Consider the following 23,292-nt stretch of genomic DNA (forward strand, 5'->3'; position numbering starts at 1 on the left):
GAGGTTTGACCCTGCCGCGCTCCCGTACCCTGCCGGTTGTTATGGAAACGCAAGCGTTCCTCCAACGCAGCCGACGCTAGCCAACAGCAGCTAAAGAGTAACCCGGCGTCGTGTGTGAAACTCCCGAAAGTACTCTTAAAGTAGTTTGAACTCTGGAGTTCAAACGTGTGTGTGTGCGTGCGCGTGCACGCGCACGGCTGTTGCTTGAGGGGTACCTTTAAACTACCCGCCGAGGGACGGTAGGTGGCACGCGCGCGTCGTGTTTCGCTCCCACTTGATATCCCTGTTGTCCGTGGACGGGAGCTAGCTTAGCTTAGCTTAGCTTAAGGGAAACTCACCCGAGTGTGTCAGTGTGTCGTCGTCGGGTTTGTACCATGACGTCGGATATTGCGGACTGAACTCGCGGCGTTGAAAACCGGTGGAAACTCTCGACCTCCTCCCACTGAAAGCGTCCGGACCACGAAGCTTTTACGGAAGAAGTGATTCCTTTGAGGATAAACCCGGTTCGAGAAGATGAAGTATGTGTAACGTGAACCTGGGATCGAGCTGCGGGCCACCCGACGGAGCGGTCGTGTTCTCCGGTTTATCCACAAGTTGAATCCCCAGGTAAACTCAGCCGCTTTAAAACACGTTTTCTGGTTTTATGTATCCTCAAAGTACCCAACCAAGTGTATTATTTGACAACAAAGTGTTGGTTTCACACGAAGGGCATTGTTTGGTTTTTTTTTAATCACGTTTGTTCCGGGCAGCTCGGCTCTCGGCTCATTTGTTTGTGTGCGGGAGAAGATGGTTTCCATTGTGCCGTGTTTCTAATTCTCTCACACACACACACACACACACACACTTAAGAGCATTAACTGTTCGCTTCGAGTCATCCGGCCCGCACGATGACAACAGGTGTCCACGCAGCCCGACGGATTCTGCGTGACGCGCACATTTAAAGCCGTAAGAACCGAAGCCGATGTGCTTAGGATTCATCACTAAGAGACTCCGTGATAGAAGGGAACAGAACAGAACGGATCGGTTCTGTTCATTGTCGTCATTTATCCATGTGATTTACTGTGGAAACAATAGAACGTTGTTTCCTCCCATTTTGCCAAGATTAATGTCAATTAGGAATTACAATCCGGAATAACACAAACTAAATAAGAAAAGAAAATGTTATTTTATCCACATTTAGACACCGCTTTGATAAGTCTGTTTTAAATTGGGTTCCACTGGTTGTGTATCACTCGTTTATTTGTGTAGCTTTATAAATGCACTCGATTTGTGTCAAAGAATGAACACAAAGTAGTCATTTATTTCTTATAACCATGGAAGTAAGGACTCTTGGTAAATGTTACATCTTGAATATTTACATCAGAAGTAAATTCAGCAGCCCAAAACCAATGAAAAATGCAGTATTTTCTAATTAGAGTTATCTGTGTTGAAATAGTTTTTTTAAAACAATATTTTAAGTCTGAATTTGTTTTCTAAAGCGATTGGTTCTTTCTCTCAAAGAGCATTAATCCTTCATGTATATTCTCTGAATACGTCCATGTAAATGTTATCTCAATTTATCTTATCTCAAATGCAATTGCATCCTATATTGTTATTTAATTTCTTGAATAAATGAAGGTACATCCAGTGATATGGTTTTAGTGCCAGAAATGTCCCAAGTCTTGTCAGTTTTCGTTTTTGTTATTAAGAATCAATTATTTCCTCATCAACCACACTCCCAGTGATGCAGAAATTGTTTCTGTAATTTTGGATTATGATCAAAGTAGACATTGGAAAGTGTTTTTTTTTTTAAGTGGTTCTCAAACTTTTTCAGGTAATCTTCCCTTTTTGAAATATTTTAAGTACCCAACCTCACCCGTGTACAAACATTAACGTAATATAGTTATTTAAAGAATTCAACGGATGTTTTCTTTAACATAAAAAAAAACATCTCACTTGTTCCCCTGCAGTAGCCTAAACTACCCAAACGGGTATATATATTATTATTATCTTAAACATGGGAGATAATTCAAACAAATCAATAGAAACTCCTTTCCAGCTTCTCCGGCCACTGGCAAGTGCTCAGTTGGCTTAATTCACGTTTGTACGACAGCCCGCAGTGTTTTCGGGTCAGGCTCAGGTTCCAGAGAGATTAAAAGATCAGTGGCGTGTAGCTGAGCCGTGCGAGTGAGCCCTAAAAACCTCCATACCGCCTAAAAAATGGACTGTCGAGGAGCGAGGTGGGGGTGATGTCATCTTCTCGCTTAGCAACAGAGAAGGTCCAGCTGGAGCTGCCTGCAGGGAAGACCTCCAGATTTCAGTGGGAGTCCCAGCGGGAGGTCATCAGCATACAAGTGGAGCCGATCATTCTTTCACACTACGTGACAGCATTCTTAGAGTCCCACATCTGCCCCAAAGATTTAGATTTTTCACCAGTGGTGGCATTAACTCAACTGGTTTTCTAATGCTTTGACCGGACGCCTTTTTAGTTTGTTGTTTCTTTGCAGTTACAGCTGTGCCATGGATGCGGTGGGATATAAGCATGAGTCGCACTACACTGAAGCAGACAGCCTTTGGCATGTGACGCAGAAAGCAGGAGATGTGGACCAGAGGAGCCGGGATGGTGAGAGCTGGAAGCTGGTGGATGTACTTCTGTCGGGTGGAGCGCCGTGGGGATTTACCCTCAGAGGAGGACTGGAGCACCGGGAGCCTCTGCTCATAACCAAGGTAACACTGTGAGCCAAAACACACCTGAGGATAGAGGTGTTTGCTGGATGGAAAACACCTTTTTACTGATTTTACAGGTGAAATTGTTGATTTAAAATATCAGAAACTGATGAATAACCTAAAAGAGTTGTTGCCGCACTAATTTGTGCATTTACTTTTTTCTTTTTAAACATGAATTCTTCTGTATTGAAGAAGACTTTAATCTTGAAATTGAGACCATAAACTCATGTTTACAATGTTTACGGAGGTAGTCATTTCCTCATAGACGTCTATGGGAGCAGAGGAGTCGCCCCCTGCTGGTCACTACACAGAAGTAGAGTCATTTCCTCATAGACGTCTATGGGAGCAGAGGAGTCGCCCCCTGCTGGTCACTACACAGAAGTAGAGTCATTTCCTCATAGACGTCTATGGGAGCAGAGGAGTCGCCCCCTGCTGGTCACTACACAGAAGTAGAGTCATTTCCTCATAGACGTCTATGGGACCAGAGGTGGACATTAGTGGGACTGCAGCTTTGAACAGGAGGGCTTCACTTGATGCCAGAGAAGAACGTATCACACTGTAGCTTGAGGCATGACTTTGTTAGTTGGGTCCTATGAGCCACACTTAGGGAGAGTTCCTAAACACAGTGCAGCCCAATCAGCTCTGAAATCCCACTGTAGCCTCACTTCCCTCCAAGCTGTGTAATGATTAACCAGAGAAGACCTTGCTGGTGGATTTGACTCAGTAAAATACCAGCCCCCTGTTTGTCGGGGGCTGTGTCCCTGGTGCTTTTTGTTTGTTGGCCCGAAAAAAGGTCCGAAGTCCAATTCCGATAGACGAAACTCAGGATGCGAGGCACCACATGGGCTCAGAGCGATACCACCTTCGCTCCCCCCGCCACAAGCACGTCATTCTAATGACAAGAATTCTGACCGTTTTAAAGCGCTGAGCCGTAAGCTGCGAGATCACGCTGCCCAGTCGGACTCGGCTTCTTGCGGTTTTGATGTTGACAGCATTGCGCTGTTAATGTTTTGTCAGTGAGCGCCACATCGTTCCTCCGAGGACCAACCAAACCCGGACCCGTCCTCACCTGACGGTGAGATCTGCCCTCCTCAGAAGTCTGTGAGAACTCTTTACTTTAAGCTTTTCACCCCATTGGTCACAACCCATGAGGTCTTTCTCTAAACAGTTTTGTTAGTTAAACTTCCTGGCTGCAACCTCCACGAATCAAACATAACTTAAAACATGTCTTAAACTGCTTTAGGACGTCAGTTTGCTGTCACTTAAGCCTCGTGAGTGTGTGTCATTAGATCCCACCTGGACGTCTGCTTATTTGAAATGTATCTCTTGGCCGGCTTGGATTTCCCTTCTCGGCGGGCAGCTCGTGGTACCAGGAGCCGAGGAGGAATGCAGCAGCTTTGTTTGATTTTCTACATGTAGTGAATTATCTGTGACAGCCTGAAGCCCGTTGGAATGGCATGATGGGATAAATGAAGCGAGGATTAGGGATTCCTATTATTTCGGAGTGGCTCCTCGGGATAACAGGCGCTGATTTACGGAGGTGGTGGGCGGTTCTCTTCTACAGAAACACAATCACCAAACACTGAGGTCTACAACGTGTCTACGGACCGATCTCGTCTCAGGCCTCTCCAGCGTTTGTGCGTCTAACGACACACACATGTGGGAACGCCTCGAAGTACGACCTTGTGCACTTTGTTCCTTATCCAGCCTTTTTGTTTTGGAGGTGGTTTCAGTAGAACATGTTATCGGCTGTGCATGATGTGCTGGTTTTTGCGGCTGCGGTTTTCTGTTCTCAGCCTGAACAGAAAGAACTTTGCTTTAATGGACAAAATATTTTTCTCTTGAAAAACATGACTAGTGTGGAACCCGTTCATTAACATGAATTAAAATGAAATGGAATGTATTAGGAGTGATGTCATCACTTCTATTCTCATTTCCATGCAGCCGTTCATACTTTGGTTCTTCATGTTTGATCAGAACATGAAGAACATCAACATATCATGTTTGAATCTGGAAACGCTCCTTCCAGGATAAGCTCTAATTCAGCATATGATGTTTCCATGAAACTTTATGTTTCTTTCTGTATCCTGTCATAGCCTCGGAATAATAGTGTATGTGGTTTTTTTTTTTTAACAACCCGAGCAGCACACACGGGGGATAAACGTGTTATTTCTGCATAATCGGCTGTTGCATTCTCTCCTATTACTGAAATAGAAAAAATGAAAGATATTTGTATTTTAAAAAAGGGCCCACAGCTTATTGAAAGGTTTAGAAAATGAGTTTTAAAAAAGGAATCCTGGATCTAATTAAAATTCTTAACATTCCTCTCATAGCTTGGGTAATGTTCAAGGACTTTGTGGACTTAAAGTCCTGAGTCTCAATAAACTTTATATAATCCTGTTTTACACAACACAACCTCGTTTGCTCTCGAATAACCAGCAAAAATGTTGTGTTCCAACACGCTGCAGTAAATCGCCTACAAGTAAACCGGTTCCACCGATTACTGCATCCTTTGGTTTGACAACTCGAGAGCTGGTTTTGACCGTTTTTTGGAGTTGCTCAACCTCTTCAGCGCCTAAGCTGATGTCGAGAGAGGAGGGTTACGGCATGAAGAAATAGTCGTAGATAGTTCGGGTTTGATGGCCAGGAGGTGTGGGCGTGTCTCTTGGATGGCCAGGCGGTGTGGGCGTGTCTCTTGGATGGCCAGGAGGTGTGGGCGTGTCTCTTTGATGGCCAGGAGGTGTGGGCGTGTCTCTTGGATGGCCAGGAGGTGTGGGCGTGTCTCTTGGATGGCCAGGAGGTGTGGGCGTGTCTCTTGGATGGCCAGGAGGTGTGGGCGTGTCTCTTGGATGGCCAGGCGGTGTTGTATCATCTAAAAAGTGGATTCTGTTTGCTAATGCGCCCAATTTGGCAGGAAGGCAGCAAAACGTTTAAAAAAAAAATGCCTCAAAAAGGAAGGCTCCATGCGGAGGTCGGATGTGGGGGCGTTGTTCCCGTGGTCCCCGAGTGTGGGCGGAGCCTACAACCATACGAGAGGTCTGAGCGCCTTCAGGACATCAGTCAGCAGAAAAAAGGGACACATTCCTCAACCCCATCGCCACCACATCCTTCCCCCGGCGTCCCACGCTGTCCCCGAGGTGTCGGCCTCCAGGAAGGCTGCACAGTGACTGATTAACGGCTGCAGGAAGATGGTAAACAAAGGAGGCGCGGCCCTCATGGTGTGTTAGCGCCGACTCTCTGAGGCCCGTTTGTTGTCTTTTATGCTGCTGCCCGGCTGCGTTTGTTGGTTTTTTATTTACATTCTTAAATACTATCTTCTCGTGGCGCCTTGTGTCCTATTTGAATAAAATCCAGGCTGCTGTGGAAAACCATTTGAACACGTTGTTGACTTTAATAAAAGGTAAATGTAATTCGGTTTAGTTCCTTTTCTCTCTGATTCTTTGGAGCTTCAAGGAACACCTTTTTATGTTTTCAAATATCTTCAGCCAACCAGAAATATATTCTGATCAGAAGCCGGTTCTCCACAGCACCACCTTAGTGGGAGCTCCACCTGCTTCAGTAGAACAGAAAGCGGTGTTTTGTGTCCATTACAAAGGCATCAGTCAGTGATTCAGCGTCTCTCTAAAGAATCCACTACCATATCAGGACCAGCTCAGGAATCCAGCCAGTCGTTGTAAAAAGCCCGCCGCCCCCCATCCCCCCCCCCCCCCCCCAGTCTGCCCAGACCTCCAAACCGCTGTTCTAGCAAAATGAAAAGGAGATTTTGATTGGAGCTGGCTCTGGTTGTCCGTGCCGAGGACGGAGGCCATATTGGACGTAATGGTTCTGTAATGTACTCATACCTCTGAGGCTGAGTCACTCATCGCTGTGTTATTGCAGGTGTCAGCCCTCAAACCAACGCCACGCTGCGGGTTCTTCTACGCGTCACGCCACGGACCAAGTGTCCTCAGAGCCTCTGAGCCGGGTCTTTAGAAAGCAACCTTTCTAAAGACCCGGCTTCAGAACAGCTCGCAATGGTTTGTTAAATGAACTCGTATGATGATAAAGATATGTTCAAATATAAACGTTGTCTTCATGTCTTTTACTAACCCAAAGATGCCCTTTTCGTCTTCTCCTCGTCTCCTCTGTGCACACCAGGGGCTTCTGATGTTAAAGCAGTCAACGTTACGACATGAGTTCCCGTTAGCAGAATGTCTTTATGAGGCTTTAAAAGCCCCCCCCCAGCAATATGAGGGCCTGTTCCTCGCACACCAAGGTCGGGTCGACTGAGGTCACTAAATCTCTTTCACAGCGAGGTGGGAGCTACTGGACAGAAGAAGTCTTTTGGCAGCTTTTTTCATGAACTGCATATTCTCTATGCACTTGAAGGCCACCATGCTAAATAAAGATGTTGTGCGTTAAAGGCACGATCCTCGATCCGCACGCGTTGTCCCAGCCACATTCCAATGACAGACGCTTTGATGTCATCGAGCTTCCTCCGAATCTCACACCTTTCCCTCAGAAGCTCAATCCTCAACTTCCTCAGAGCTAAAGTATTCAGACCGTCAGGGGAAAGTTGGCATCTTGTTTTTTTTAAATTTTGCAACCAAGGAACTTGAAGTGACCATATTTGGACTGAGGAGGACGTAGAGACGCCGTGTGACGATTAGCGTGCAGCCCCGCCCTAAAGCATCCCCTGCTTCATCGTCACTTTATGTGGCCCACGAGTGCTTACTAAAGGCCACCATCCTTTGGTGGTATTGAAGACTTGAAACCAGACTAAAATACTCTAACCTTCTTTGTGTGTGTGTGTGTGTGTGTGTGTGTGTGTGTGTGTGTGTGTGTGTGTGTGTGTGTGTGTGTGTGTGTGTGTGTGTGTGTGTGTGTGTGTGTGTGTGTGTGTGTGTGTGTGTGTGTGTGTGTGTGTGTGTGTTCTCTCTGCAGGTGGAGGAGGGCAGCAAGGCATCAGCTGTGAGTCTCCAGGTGGGAGACGAGCTCATCAACATCAACGAGATTCCCCTTAGCGGCTTCAGGCAGGAGGCCATCTGCCTGGTGAAAGGCTCCCACAAGACCCTCAGTCTGGTGGTGAAAAGGTAGGCAGCCAATCCCCCCTCACCCCCCCAACTCCCATCCTTCAGCCCAACACGTCGCTATAGTAACGTTTGCTACGAGCCGGGCGGTCCTGTTTTGCCGGGTGTCAAAGAGAGGTCACAGCTTGTGACGCGGTTTCTCCTGCTCCAGGTGAAAGGCCGAAGCAGGTGACATCATAGCGGGGCAGGTGTGGGAAGGACGACCCAAAGGAAAGTTGCGGTGTAGATGCGTCACCGCCTCACGCCCTCTCTGCCAGGAGTTAGCTTTGTTGTCTTGGCGGCACACATCTTGCTTTGTTTCTCTGATGACATTCAGACTGGTGCCGTGGCGGTGACTTTATTGACTGGAGGTACGGGGAAGCGTTCACATCTCGTTTAACGGATGAATCATTTGTCGTGTGGAGCCCCGGGGGCCTTTTTACACGCCACCTCGCCGTGTGTGTGAGAAACACTGCTCCCATTGTTGTTTCATATAACGTAATCCCTGAACAAACACTCTGTACAAGGAAGTCCACTCACTCACCATTTGGCACACCCCCCCCTTCACCCCCACCAGAAAGGAACGTGGCGTCGAGTGTCACTTATTGTCTTTATTCCCAGTAGGGGGGTCTATTATCAGCGCCCGGAAAGAAGGTGGTGTTACTATCTCCAACTATTAGGTCATTCTTTTGTGGGGGGGGGGGACTTCCAGGGCTGAAGACACGCCCCCTCGGTTCGCACCTCGCCGGAGTCACGCAGTCTGACATCAACCCCGTTTTCTGCCAACGTTAGTGAGGGTTTGGGTTACTTCAGAAGAGAGATTTCAGTTTGTTCTATTCTCACTGATTTAACGTTTCTGAGCTCATAAACACAAAACGTCTCTGGTCTGACTCCATCTCTGATGCCAGGAGAGAAACCGTAGAACAACTGGAAATGGACCAGTAACACTAATCATGTCCTTGAATCGTGTTTAATCACCTGCTGGTGTCTCACCTCTGGGGCGATCTGCAGGAGCGACGCGTATTTCTTTGCTCTTGAAGCAGGGAGACAATGGGACTGAAGGATCTGGGCTTTGTCATTTGGGTTTGTTTTCGTAGCCCTACACGGAGAAAGACATTTCCCTTCAAGGACCGGTTCCTATTGTTGTTGTTGCGTCGTGCACAGACTCCAGCGGGGCTCTTTTCTGCCCGTCTGCGGCGAAGAATCCACAAGGCTACAATAACAAAGGCAAGCATGGATTAAAGCGGAGCTCTGAGCCGTTTTTATTTCATCCAGCTGCACGTTGTGCAGAAAGCAGGCTGCAGCTGGCCCCGTGCACAGCGCCTGGGTGTGGGTCGTTATCGCCGGGATCAACTCGGCTAAAAGGGACGAGCACCGAGAAGCTGTCGGAACCTGCCCCAGCATAGAGGTGCAGCCTCTTTGCACGAGGGGGGGGGGGGGGGGCTTCAATGCTGTGAGTCGTGGTTATGAGTCACCAATCTCCGACGTTACAGTGGCGAAGCTAAGCTGTTTTTTCACGAGCTGTTCCCATTATTTAGTCTACCTCGCTGGCGTTCTGCGGCAGGAGACCCCCTGCTGAGGAGTGAATCATTGAACTCTCCCAGGTGAAGCTGCGGGTTTGTTTGTCCTGGCATCGAGACAGAAGCCCCGACACGCTTCAGTGTTCAGCCCCCCCCCCCCGGCTTGACCACATGACGCACTGATGAGAACGCTGTGTACATGTTTAAGGATTTACCAAAGAAGGCAAACTGTGTTCACGCGTTTTTAAAAATCTGCATTTCAGTAAATATAGTAGTTAGATTTACAGGATGTTGAACATTTTAGTTTTTCAGCACATCATTAAACTGACATAAAGGCCTTATTATCTCATGCCTATATTTTTGTCTCTATGTGGTGTGTTGGGTTTGCTGTCATCTGGTGGATTTAACCCTATTTGAAACATGACTGTTTGCCTTCAGCTGTGAGTCCCCTGTGACTAAAAGCTGTTCACATCAGCGTGGCGTCACTGCACAGAGGTGTGGTGCAATTACACCTGAAGCCTGAAGCTTACCGGCCCCATGCACAGTGTGAGCATGCAGCCGGGGGGGGGGGGGTGGTTCACATTTACCGCTCGCTGTTTCGCTAAATAAGCTCACGCACTATGATCGGAATGCTGAGCAGGGAATTCTTCTTGTAAGGAGATTTCTTAAAATTGTTTGTTTCTCAGCTGAGGAAATCCTTGTTTAGACGTTTGTTTAATCTTCTTTGCACCCCCCTCTGTTTCTTTTTGGTTTGCTCCGTTCCTGAGGGGGGCGGGGGGGGGGGGGTAGATATCACCAGGTTAAACAGGAAGACAGTGTCAATACAATCTTTCATGAATACATATAAAAAAGACACCTGCTTTGAGCTGTTTGTTCCAAATGTGGAATGAAGAAATGTCAGTTATTAACGTTCATGTGACGTGTGTGATTTCATCATCGGGGAAACGGTGATACTTTACCTGTTTGGCAACATGAGAAAGACTTATGTCATCACATGGCAGCAGTTAGGAGTGTTTGTGGGGAAGGTCCATCGAAGGGGGCTGTTGTGACATCACATCAACAACGAGTCCACTTTGGTGATGTCTGATCATTATTATTCCTCTTTGCAGTCGACAGTTTGTCACATGAGGGACTTTAAATTGATCCTCACACCTGTAATACCTGTACGGAACGGAAGTTCCATCCATCCATGTTGTCGTTTAACATAAACGTTGTCGCTCCGCCGCTGCTTCCATCCATTAGTTTGTGTTGAAATAGTTTATTCAGATTACAATATGTCCACATGTCTCCTAGGAGCACACTGACCCTGTGGAGCAGACGTCACTGCTGTCCCTCTCCAAGTGATCAGCAGAGGGAATTCATAGAGTCCCTAATGGCCCCCAAAAGGTGGCCCTCAGACCAAAGGTGTCCAGGTGTTTTCTGAGTGTGGGTCGGTCTGACAGCTGGAATGCCGGCGAGCTGAGGAATGCGCTGGTCATCACGCTTCACCCCCTCACAGAATACATGACTGCTTTGATTGTAGGCTCTGCGGAGGGGGGGGGGGGGGGGGGGGGCTTCGTCAGACCCTCAGGGCACCAAATGGAATCCAGCCGCTCACCTGCCAAGTGCAGGTTGTAGAGCAGGGAGGGGGAGGGGGGGGCAGGGGGCGAGAACAACCGTCCACAATAGAGTCCGTCTGTCCACTCCACAGGTTGGTTTTTCTTCAAATGCTGAAGATGAAGAGGGGGAGAACCCCCTGGGCACAGAGGCCTGGGGGGTTCATTCCTCTTGGTGGAGCGCTCCGGTTGGTCTCTAACCAGCAGTGTTTTGAATCAAACATTTACTGCCGATGGCCTTGGCTCGTGCTCTCTGCGTCCTCTTCTACTTTGGTCTCAATGATTCATCCATTCATTTCACTACAACCAGCCTCATTAAGACCAACTTCAAGTAAAGTTTTGAAGCTGTAGCTTCCGTCTCCCGTTCGGACCAGTTTACCCGAAAGCATTCAGGGAAAACCGGGGTTGCCCCCACCCCCCAAAGAGAGAGAGCAGCCCGTTTCCATGGTAACGGTATAAATGCACCGTCTGCCACACAAGAGGGGAGACGGGGAAGACAAGAGTCCGGCATTTCGTCCCCCCATTAGCATACTGGCCCCTTCGCAGCCAATGGGACGAAGGCGAGGTGAGGGAATGCTCCACGGGGACTGGCTGTGACAATAGGCCCCCCCCTCCTCCCCCTCCCCCTCCCCCTCCTCCTCCTCTCCTCTGCTCTCTTCCACCCCCCCCCCCACCCCCCACTGCCTTTTTGGGGTAAAACCCCCCGTAATCCTGAAGGAAATCTGCCCGGCGTTCAGACTAATTCTGCCCAGAGAACTTGGGTTTTCGGCCATGGCCGACCTGTGTGGATCGGTGCTGCTCAGACCTCCTGCACGTCTCGCTCTTTGGGCTCGTCTTTGAAGTGTCTGTGGAATGTGGCTCCTGACCGGCACTCGGGTACAACTGGCCTCGCTTCCAAACTGAGCTGCAGGTTAATATCGTTCTATTTGGACGACACGTTCCTTCTTTGCATCCATTTAGAGTTCCTTCACCCAGATGCTCGGTGAGTCCAAAAAAATGAACTTTCTCTCATGTTTTAGTCACTTTCAATGTGTTAAACTGTGGTTGAAGTCACACCTGCTGCTTTTAAAACTCGTAATATGTTGGTGAATGTCTAGTGGGGGGGGGGGCATGTTGGGGTCCCTTCTGTGTTTTGACCCTAATACTCTGTTATTGTGGTGGTTTTTGTTTTGTCTCATCATTCACTTTGAGGTCACACATCATTTGGGTTAAGCCACGATCAGCAAGACTTAACATTTCCAAACCAAATGCACGTTAATCTATTGAGGTACAGACTTAAAGGTAAAGCAAAACTCTCCTAAAGTGTTGTTTTTCCTTTTAAGGACCTTTGATTAACGGGTTTGTTTTGCGGGCGCATGTTAGCGGGTTATTGTTGAACATGTTCTGGTTGATACCGGATACATGTGGAGTGAAATGGGGCTCTGAACCGAATCCCCGCCCCCATGCCAGCCAACTGATTCACTCTCGGAGCATATCTGTGCCGGCCCAGCTGTAGCCCTGACGATAGGCCTAATAAAGCCCGCCTCATTTGCATACCAATGGCAGGCGAGCTCCTCGTGCCCCACAGACACACGGGACGACGTGGAGACCAGGAAGACCACGGCTCGTTTCCTTTGTCCTCCAAGTGGGCCTCAGGTTTTTAATCCACAATTAATTTACGGGGGAAACATCCGACTTGATCGAGCTTAAACAAATCTCCGTCTGAAAATTCTCCATTTGCGAAGTGAGCGGCGACCCAGCGGCTCACGCTCCGCGTGGTGCTTTCAGGTCTCCGTCAGAAAGGAAGCGACTCTTTGGACCTCTTGTCATCTAGTCATTGAGGAACTTTAGGCGAGGTCACTGAGGGGGCGCGACCCCATGACCTCACGGCTTTGTGGGGCAACACAAGAGTCCAACGGGAACGTCGGCAAGCAGTGCTTTGTCTAAACGTCTTGACCAGTACGTCCCAGTAAAACCAGTAACCCAACAAACCAGAGACCGGAGCAATCAACATGAAACTTCACCACTTCATCACTACATTTAGAGGCGCGGGGGGGGGGGGGGGGATCTGGTAGGCAGACGACAGCTTGGATGGAGGGCTGACGTGGCTGATCTGTTGGTGTAAGAGATTCTCTGCGCTTTTAAGCCCCCTGCCCCCCCCCCCCCCCCCCCCCCCCCCCCCCCCGCTGGGCTTGTGGCCCCTGTGGGACCATATGGTGAAGTCTGAGCTCAACCAGCTCACCTCAGCAGGGCCGTTCTCACACTCCCTCAAGCTCCATGACAACGGTGACGTCCCGCGTTGGTTTGACCAGCAGAGGGCGCTATGACCTCACACACCAGTCGACATTACTACTGCCCTGTGAGGAACAACGAGCACCACAGGCAGAGGACCTCCATCTCTCTCTTCTTCACATTTCGGGGGGGGGCAACATGAAGCATAGAGTCGTGCAAACAGAGATTGTAATATCTCAGCACGGTGGTTCTGAACAGACCTCTGCCAACCAGAAGCAGCGGTTTGAATGTCCGATGGTCTTTGTCCTGTGAGTTGTCTGTGAGCTCTTAGTGTGTGTGTGTGTGTGTTCCTCCCCTTGCTGCCCAGGAACATGAAAATGGTGGATATTGTAGCTCTGAAAATGCCCTCTGAGAATGACGTGCATGTGGCAAGAAGCTTTCTTACGAAGATCTTGCGAAGTTCCATGAGGTACGGTTCTGTGGCTTCATCGTAATCCGTAGCGCCTTCTTCCCGCCTTTCTGTCTCCGCTGTGCCAATAATCCCCGCTAGCCCCTCCTCTAGTGATAGTCCCATCCTCATCCCTCCCCTGTGGTTCGTCACCTGCCCTCTGGACTGTCCTGTGGTCCACCCCACTAGATGACAGGCTCATCCCATCTGTGCAGCATGCTACACACCTGTCCTTCCGTGAGATGCACGCGCATCCTCTTGTGTACTGATTGAAGTAACTGAACTCTGATGTCGCGGGTGCATGTTTCATACTGATGTTCTGTGTTCGTGTTTTCCTGACATGCATATTCAGAAAGAGTCGCTTTAAAGGGTACGTTTCCATACGCATGACGGTTTTGATCGGCCTTCATCTGTAAATCATGTGAATTAGATTTTAAAAAGTGCTTGCTCAGCATACGGTAGGAGCAGTAACATTGCGTATAGATCGGTGCATTAGCGGGTAGCTGCAGCTGCACAGTGAGCACATGCTACTTCTGATCCAGTGTGCGATGTTCTTCTCTCTCTGCAGGAGGAGTGAACCCATAAGCAGGCCTCACTCCTGGCACGCCACCAAGTTCAACGAGAGCCAATCGCAGACTGCCAAAGCGCAGTCTCCGCCCACGCAGGTCTGGCACGCCAGACATGACGCAAGGTAACTCGGGGTCCTTGAGGTTTTCCCGTTGAGTCTTAGATATCAAGCAGTTTGGATCAAAAAGTGTCTGATTTAATATTATCGGGGGGGGGGGGGTTCCAACACGGTGGGTTGTTTGTCCTTCAGACACTTTGTGTTTTATTTGTTGTAATGAACTCTTGTGTCTGCTGAAAACCAAACACAAAAACATGGACATTTTTCTTTTTTTCATTTTTCTTTTACAAACAAAGGATTATTGTATTTATGATGCTTAGAATTAGATGCACAGACTCAAATGTCCAGTGGCAAAAAAGCAGATGATTAATGTGAGACAAATCGACCTGTGCAGAATGACCTTCTCTCTGACGTATTGTTTAACATCTAAAGGTCTTTGAGAACCACTGCCGCAGTCCACAACTTAAATAAAACCGCAATCTATGCATGAAAAATGGTTTTTGTAGTTTGTTGTTTGTTGTTGTTGTTGTGTTTTCACGCTTTCCTTTGACCTTGCAGCTCCTCCTCCACGGACCTGTCCTCTGGCTGGGAGCAAACCGACCTGCGCAGAGTGTCCGACCAGTTCAGCTCACTGGGCAGCATGGACAGTCTAGAGCATGTCTCGCACCCGTACCCCGCCGGCCAGCTGTCGCCCGCCAAGTCCAACAACAGCATGGAGCACCTCGGGGGAGGGAAACGGGACTCGGCCTACAGCTCCTTCTCCACCAGCTCCGGCACGCCGGACTACACGCTGTCCAAGAGCGACGCCGCCTCCACGGAGAACATGCTCTGTAAAGTCGGTCAGTGGGACGCGGCGGGGAAGCAAAGCAACGCCAGAAACGCCGGTGAGGGGGTCAAACCGGAGGACCGGGTGGCGTACTTCCAGATGCCGGGGGTCAACGCCGGCGGCGCCGCGCCGCAGGCGGACGACTCGGCCGGCTCGCGCCACTCCACGTCCAGCAGGACCACCGCGGGCCCCGTGTGGCACGTCCCCGAGATGAAAAAGAAGACCTCCCCGTCTCCCCCGCCTCCCCCTCCGCCGGCGCGCAGCGACAGCTTCGCAGCGACGAAGGTGCACGAGAGGGGGCTCGTCGCAGCTCACCCCGAAGGACCCGAGCCGCACCCCCCCGAAAACCGCCGCGGCCATAACCCGCCCCTGAGAAACGACGCGCCGTCCGACACATCCAGCCAGTTTGGCTCGAGCAGGCCGCAGTCGCTGTCCAGCAGCGACGTCCGGCAGGCCCCGCCCCCCCACCACCAGAGACAGCACGGCGACAAAAGCACCTTCTGCTCTCCGGCCCGAGCCGTGTCAGTGCCGAAGCCTCAGAACGTTGGGGGGTACAGCAGCAGCAGCAGCATGCAGGAGCTGCCCACCAACGGCGCCGCACAGCACTTCGCTCAGAACCACAGAAGGAACTTGAGCACCTCCCTCTCCACCGCCGCTGAGCACACCGCCGACACCAGCCCACACAGCCGGTACTACTGCGTCACCACGGTGCAGGGCGCAAGAACCGAGGACAGGAACGGCGTCACCGGCTCGGACCCGGCGCCGGCCGGAAGTGAGCGCAACTCCGTCAGCCTGCAGACGGTCGCCAAGGTGACGTATCATCTGCCCCAGCAGCAGCAGCAGCACTCCTCGTTCAGCAAGGACAGCAATGGATTCAGCAAGCACCAAGCGACCTCTGTGGCGGAAGCCCCCGGAGCCAAATCGGGCTCCGACGGGCGGGGGAGCCCGAGGGGGCCCGGCGCCGAGGCTCCGTTCCCGAGCCACGCCTCCGGCTGGCAGCCCGAACAGCGGAGGCCTCCGCCGCCGCAACATCACCACCAGGACGTCCGACATCACGGCCAAGCCGGCAACAAGATCTGCCCCCAGGGGAGCCCCATGCTTCACTTCCTGTCCATGGACGGAGACAACGCCGCTGCCGCCGCGGGCCACGGCGAGGCGACCAGAGGCCCGAACTCCGAGGAGTCCCTCGACAGTAAGATGGCGAGACGCAGCGACCGCTTCGCCACCACGTTGAGGAACGAAATCCAGATGAGAAGAGCCAAGCTGCAGAAAAGCATTAGCGCAGCCGGTCTTCCTGGCATCGAGGGAGGGGCCGAGAGTGATCAGGATGTCTGGAAGTCCCCCGAAAGCGCCCCCCCGACGTCCGCAGAAGGCTCCTACAGCGGCTCCTACAAGGATCATCTGAAGGAAGCACAAGCAAGGGTCCTGAAGGCCACGTCCTTCAGGAGGAAAGACCTAGAGCCCTCTGCGGCTGAGGGCTTACCCAACTACCCGTCCTCCCGGAAGGACGCGGCCCCTCTGCCGACCGTCTCAGAGTCCGCCATGCCCAGGGGGGGGCCCGCCGGGGGTCAGGTGACTCGCATCGGCAGCCGCAAGCGGTTTCCAGCGGAAAAGAAGGTGCGCTCGTTCTCCGAACCGGACCAGATCCACCAAGTGGGGGTGAGCTCTTCACCAAACCACCAGCAGCCCCGCAAAGAGGGCGGGACCCCAGCTGTCCCCAATCACGGCCCGCCTCGGGGCAGTGGGGGAAACCCCGCGGAGGCCGAGACCCGAGGTCTCCACCCCACCAGCGACACGGAGGACCCCGTGAAGGGCACCAGGAGCAGAGCCTCCACTGCAGAGGCCCAGGAAGGTCGTCACTCTGCACACAGGCAGGGCGTCCTGGACCAGCACAGACTGGGCACCTTCGCTGAGTACGAGGCCAGGTGGAGTGCACAGAACCCCCCGCCCGAAACGAGAGCCTCTGGACGGTACCGCTCGGCTGACAACATCCTGGATCCGGAGCCAGAGGAGAGAACCAAAACCACCTGCTTCCACGAGAGATCTAGATCGTCTCCTTCGGCCGACATCTATGGACGGGTGAGTGTCTGCACTCCCACAACGAGGGGGCTCCTTGTTTTAACTATTGACACGTTGGGAGGGGAAGTGGGCTTTGATCAAAGAGTCGCTTCATGTGAAATGTATCCATCACATGACACAGAGACAAAAAAAGAAGATATCTCGGGCCTGGATGCTTCCATACGAAGTTATTTATGCACATCCATAGCTAGCCTGACGGTGCTACGTGAGCTAGCAGTGTCGAGTAGAGGGTCAATGCTCCGTAAGTCTGAGTGTTAACTCTCTCGAGAATGACTTGAACAATCGGATTAAACTGAGAGGCCTCGAGGCGGCTTTCAGACAAACACTCCGTCTGGAAGGAGCAGGAAGAAAAGAGCCAAGTCAAATATTAATCTGTGTTTGTTCATAGACACACCCGCGGCTTAAAGAAGAGAGAGAGAGAGAGAGAGAGAGAGAGAGCAATCAACGCCTGGTTGTTTTATTTCACTGTTGGAAAAACCAGGAAGCCATAACAGGAGCCGCTTAAAATAAGAACAAACAGGCGAGAACTCGGCTCCCTCGGATTAACTGGAAGTCTCTTTTAAAGTTGCATAACGGTGTTTGTTCCACTCTCTTTACAGAAGATTCAGGTCCCTGCAAGGAGGTCCGAGACCGAAAACCCCCCGACGGAGGGCACACCTGCCGGACGGCTCGTTGCTGCCACGGGGTGAGTGGACCTCACGCTGCGCCTCCTTTTCTACCGCCTCCCGTAGAGCGCGCCGGAGACACAAAGCTGTGGCCTCAGCTGGTGGAGGAACAGTCGAGCTCTTTCATGATCGGCTGTGACAACACGTGCGCCACGTGACCCCCGGCCGGAGGGCTGACGGCGTAGGAGAGACCTCGGACCGGTTCGGTCACAGTGAGGAAGTGTTCTGCTCGGCCCTCTGTCAGAATGTGACAGGAGGGTCCGGGGGGGGGGGGGGGCTGAAGGAATGAAATTATCATCAATAAGTTGCTGTTTCTTTGTGTAAATGGATGGCATCATTTTTAGATGAATGCTTTTGTTCTCTATCAGCATGTTAGCATCCTCATTGTGAACATGCTAGCATGCTAACGTTTAGCTCAAAGTACAGCTCTGCCTCATGTGCAGCCTCACTGCTGCTGTTGCATTATGGGATGTGCCGTTCTTTCATGTCGCTGTTGGAGTAACCCATTGATGTGAAGCTGTTAGTGTTGGATTGAAGCTCCCTCTCCACAAACCGTTTGCTCAAAGGGTGAGGCAGAGGAGTTTCACGTTAACCTGTGCCGACCCCTTCTTTGTCTAGAAATTTAAATCATTCCAGGATTTTCCTCTCATTCTGGCCACTGAGGGGAAACTGCTGAGTCAAACGTTGAATTAAAGCAGCACTACACTACTTTTCCACTTTTAAGTCCATCTCAAGGAGAGGGAGAATAAAATAATTCTTATTATTTGTAGTATTTAAGAGTTATAGGGTGTGGGTTTTGGCAACCACTGTTTGATAAAAGGTGCTGTTGAGTTGCATTGTGGGAAATGGAGTATCCAGTGTTTTGAAATGCTTGTGGAGACAAGAAGCAGAACATTTTGAACCGTTTTGGCCGTTTTTTTTTAGTGATTAAACAAGAATATCTGAACACGACTCTTCGTTGGGTGGGTTTAAGGTCGCTGTTTGTAACCAGCTCTTCTGGAAGGGAAACTCGCCGCAGGGCGGAGGACGTCGACATGATGACACTGGTTTGCATCACAATAAGGACGGTGCTTCCATGTAAACACTTGTGAGCTCAGTGAGGAAGGCTCCACCCGGGAGGGAGGGAGTGGGGGGTGGGGGTGGGGGGCGGCGTGGTTACTGAGGGAGGTGTAAAGACTGGTGTTCTGTGGACATGACGGAGCGTCACAGCGGGTGAGTTTATTTACTGTAAGGAGTGTAGTTGTGTGTTCGCTGTTGGAGGCTCAGTGGAAACGAGCACCAGTACTTATGAAAGGTGATATTTTTTGGGGGGGGGTTTCTGTATTGGAGTAGGACAGGAAAGGAGAGAGAGAGGATTCACGTCACTTAGTGAAAGTGTTTTTGGGAAAGTGCATCTCGCTGGTAGTCGCCCAACCAGAGCCCGGTTCTGCCTGCTTTCTGTTTTCAACAGAACAATTTAACTTCTGTAGGATTCTACCGTATTTCTTTTCTTAGTTTTAGTTTTAATATATTTTTTTGTTTCCTGTTGAGGCATGAGAGAGAAGACTGAACTGTGAGGGCGGGTTCAAGCAGCAACTAAAGCTTCCCATTGGGTAACTTGTCCCAGCTTGTGGGACCCGGCAGGCTTGAGATGTTCTGTCCGTCCGTGCAGAAGTGTCTCCGTAGTTTAACTCGGGTCTGGATCATATTTAATGAGTGTCAGCTGGTGCACATGTTGGTGGACACTCGTTTCTGCTGCTTTCATCTCGTAGGCCCCCAGTGTGAGTCTCTCTCTTTCAGTTCAACTGTAAATGTGAAGGGAACAAGGAGGATTACGCTGACTTGTGGGGACTGAAACATTCCTCCCTGCCGGCTGAGCAGGGGGGGGGGGGGGGGGCTTTCCCCCAGAGGGCAGATGTGTGTCCTGTCTCGCAACAGGGGGCGGGGGTCGTGTCATTTCACTGAGCCCGAGCCGTGTGACCAAACGCTGTCGTGTTCCTCAGGTTCCCCGACGGAGGACCCGCCCACCGCAGCGTGAGAGAGACTCACCACGCGGCGCCGCCTCCCCCAGGAGCCCACCCGGACCCCCGCTGCCTCACTGGGGCCGCCCCCCCTCCGCCGGAGGCCCGCGGGGGGCCCTCTCCGCCGCCGCCCCGCCGCCCGGAGGTCGACCCCCACGAGCCCCTCTCCGGTTCCCAGGGAGAAGCCCTCCCCCGCTGCCCTCCTCACCCCGACCACGCTGCAGAGGGAGAGCCCGCGCACGGCGACACAGGGCGAGGGTCCGCACATCGCCCGACCCCCCCGACTCCCCCTCGCAGGCTCGCCATGGAGGAGCACCGCTCTCCGTCGCCACACTTTTCTCCTCAGAGACTCAGCGACAAGCCTCCGGCCCCTCTGCAGGACCAGGAACCCCCCAGGTAAGAAGTCCACAGGGTTAGAAATACAGGGGGGGAGGCGGGAGCATTTCATTCAGTCATCACACGCGGGGTGAGGGAGGTCTGTGTGAGAAAACAACTGGAACGGGAGGGGCATAATGCTCTAAATAGAAGTCCTTATTTTTATAAATGTTAATCCCACATTCTGATCACTTTGTTACCCTCAAAAAAATACAATGATAAACCAGCGTGGTGCTCTGAGTTCATGCCACGAGCACAAAGGAGCTCATTGACTGATTGTCGTTTAAAGGGATTCCCCACAAGGCTTAATGACCCAAGAAGAAGTTTGAATGCCGCTTTCACAAAGCCGCTTGTTCATCTTCTGGATTCCGACATAGTCGCTGTGTAGTGACGGCGTGGGGGGAGGAGTCAGCACGATGCCGTCGATCTATTCAGAGTACGGGAAAAAAAAGATCGGAGTGGTTTGAGTCGGCTGGAATAAAAGTCTCTCTCTCTCCCTCTGACATCTCAGGACGCACCATGTGGTAGAAAACCCACATTCTGCCGCCAGGAAAGTCCCCATCAGGATCGTCCACTCGGAGGTCGGTGCGGACAAAGAGGCGTGTCCCTATCTGCAGCACAGCGCCCCCCCCCACGCCGTCGAAGCAGAGGGTCCCGGCGTGATCCGGCTCGCGGGGGAGGACTCTGGCTTCTGTGCGTTCTCTCGACAGGGGGAGACCGCTCAGGCCGACGCCTACATGACCACCGTTGGAGACCACGTCCACTCGGACAGCCCGCCGCCGCCGCCGGGCCACGCAGAGGTCACAGAGGTCACACTGCTCTCCGAGGATCAGAAGAGAGACGAGTTGGTTTGGAGCATCATGGGAAAGGATAAATCGCTCGCTGAAATCCTGGACCAGAGCAAGATGAAGACCACCATGGACCTGATGGAGGGCATCTTCCCTCAGGAGGAGCAGCTGCGGGAAGGAGCCCACCAGCGCAGGAAGGTCATCCGGCCTGCTGAGGAAAGGTCAGCCCCCCCCCCCCCCCCCCCCCCTCATCCTTCTCCGGTTCAAATAGCGATTGTAAATGAATGGTGAATTAAACGTAAGAAACGTTGTATTCCAGGGAAAAGGAGGACAGCGCGGCGGCGGCTGTCACCATGGTGACCACCTCGACGTACTACAGCACGTCTGCTCCCAAGGCCGAGCTCCTCATCAAGATGAAGGACATGCAGGAAGAAGAGGAGGAGGACGAAGAGGACTCCGAAGACGAACTGGACATCGACCTGGCCAACAAGAAGGTAGCGCGCGCGTATTGAACACCTCGTTATTGACTCCGCCCCATCGGAACATATCGATGTGGAACTGGCCTTCATCGGCCCACAGACGCACACTTTGGTCTGATCACTTGCATTGATCGCCGTTACTTCCTGGTTTAGATGTAGGTTTAGGTATTTATTTTAACTGGATAACGCTGCGCTAACATTAGCAGCGTTAGCTCGATTCGCAATTGAAAGCTGCTTTACTTCAGTTAATCAGAGGAGGAGACATTTGTGGTTAAAAACCTCCTGAAGCATAATGTCAACAACTCCCATGATCCCACGCTGCTTCACCTGTTAGAAACCCTGGTTTCTATTGAGAGACACAAAAGGACATGATGGGACATGGACCTACTCACACACACTTACCACTTTGCCTCCACTGTTTTTCCACAGCAAGAGCTGATCGACAGCCTCAGCAGGAAGCTGCAGGTGCTGCGTGACGCCCGGGAGAGCCTTCAGGAGGACATCCTGGACAACAACGCCCTGGGAGACGAGGTGGAAGTGCAGGTCCAGCAGGTCTGCAAGCCCAACGAGCTGGACAAGTTCCGCATGTTCGTCGGGGACCTGGACAAGGTGGTGAGCCTGCTGCTGTCGCTGTCGGGGCGCCTGGCCCGGGTGGAGAACGCCCTCAACAGCCTGGAGGAGGACGCCACCGCGGATGAGAGGGTGAGGGAAGCCGCCGGTCTGTCAGTCAGTGTGAAGCCCCGCCCTACAGCAGGGCCTGCCTTATTTGGCTCTAAATGGACCATCATTTCTTAAGTGAAAGGTTTATTTATTTGGCGCCTCTCCTCCTCCTCCTCCATCAGCGCACGCTCACGCAGAAGAGGAAGCTGCTGATCCGACAGCACGAGGACGCCAAGGAGCTGAAGGAGAACCTGGACCGCCGGGAGCGCCTGGTCTACGACATCCTGGCCGCCCAGCTGCCGGGGGACAGCCTCACGGACTACGAGCACTTCGTCAAGATGAAGTCGGCGCTCATCATCGAGCAGCGGAAGCTGGAGGACAAGATCAAGCTGGGCGAGGAGCAGCTCAAGTGTCTGACGGACAGCCTGCCGCTGGAGCAGAGGCTGGCCCTGTGAGGGGGGGGGAGTGGGAGGAGCTTCGCGTCCAGCAGAGGGAGACAGAGACGAGTGGGCTCACGGTGCGATGGACAGACGTCGGGTGTCCTCCGTGTCTCCAGCCTTTCACGCTGTTTTCTTTTAGTAATTTATTGTAGCCTTTTGAATCTGCGCAGGAGGGACAGTATTTTATCTTTAACTGAATTTGAGCTTCTTGAACAAGGAGTTTTCCAATATTGTCCCAATCTGGAACGCATCAAATCTGGCCGAAATATTTCAGTAAACACGTTTGGGGTTTTGTGTTTTTTTGTTTTTTAACCTTTATATGCTTTTAAATTAGTGGCCTTTTGGACTCTGAGGTTTCACTGAAGAAGCAGAGCTTCACCTTCACACTTTTGACTTGACTTCTGAAGTGCCTCCAAATCGCCGCCCTCTTTCCTTCACTCCGTCACGTCGCTTTTTGTTACTTTTTAGTTCACAGACAAAAAGAAAAGGAGAGTTTCCCCACATCACGACGCTGATACTTGTTTGTTTCATGACTTCACTGTTTTTATTTGTTATTCACTGTGCGGGTGTTAAAATGCGCAACAGCTGTTACTTCTAGATCAATTTCAAACAAACACACACACACACACACACACACACACACACACTGCCGGAGGATGTTCGTTCTGCACATTTTGTATCGGTTTTCACGCACTGAAGCCCGACTCTTTAACACTTTACCAGCCGCGCTCCTTTATATCAAATAAAAGAGTCCGCTGAAAGCCGTCTGACTGGTTGTTATTTCAGTCACTCATTAACCCCCCCCCCCGCCCCCCCCACCACCTCCA

At 51.4% G+C, this 23,292-nt stretch overlaps 1 protein-coding gene across 5 annotated transcripts; it reads left to right on the forward strand.

Annotated features, from left to right (window-relative positions):
• Positions 1-93: 93 nt before the first annotated feature.
• Positions 94-23,258, forward strand: shroom2a (shroom family member 2a). Of its 5 annotated transcripts, XM_062563586.1 has the most exons (13): positions 94-606; positions 2,487-2,706; positions 7,630-7,778; positions 13,448-13,549; positions 13,881-13,898; positions 14,097-14,219; positions 14,712-17,058; positions 17,658-17,743; positions 19,706-20,119; positions 20,610-21,107; positions 21,206-21,380; positions 21,795-22,067; positions 22,208-23,258. In XM_062563586.1, exons 2-13 carry the CDS (start codon positions 2,500-2,502, stop codon positions 22,478-22,480), a joined length of 4,665 nt encoding a protein of 1,554 aa, XP_062419570.1. In that variant the 5' UTR covers positions 94-606; positions 2,487-2,499; the 3' UTR covers positions 22,481-23,258. The 5 variants fall into 5 exon arrangements, with proteins under 5 accessions (XP_062419570.1, XP_037324715.2, XP_037324716.2 ...); XM_037468818.2 differs by lacking the exon at positions 13,881-13,898; XM_037468819.2 differs by lacking the exons at positions 13,448-13,549; positions 13,881-13,898 and having other exon boundaries at positions 95-606.
• Positions 23,259-23,292: the final 34 nt, after the last annotated feature.

This window comes from Pungitius pungitius, chromosome 7 (genome assembly GCF_949316345.1).
Source record: "Pungitius pungitius chromosome 7, fPunPun2.1, whole genome shotgun sequence".
NCBI classification, from domain to species: domain Eukaryota; kingdom Metazoa; phylum Chordata; class Actinopteri; order Perciformes; family Gasterosteidae; genus Pungitius; species Pungitius pungitius.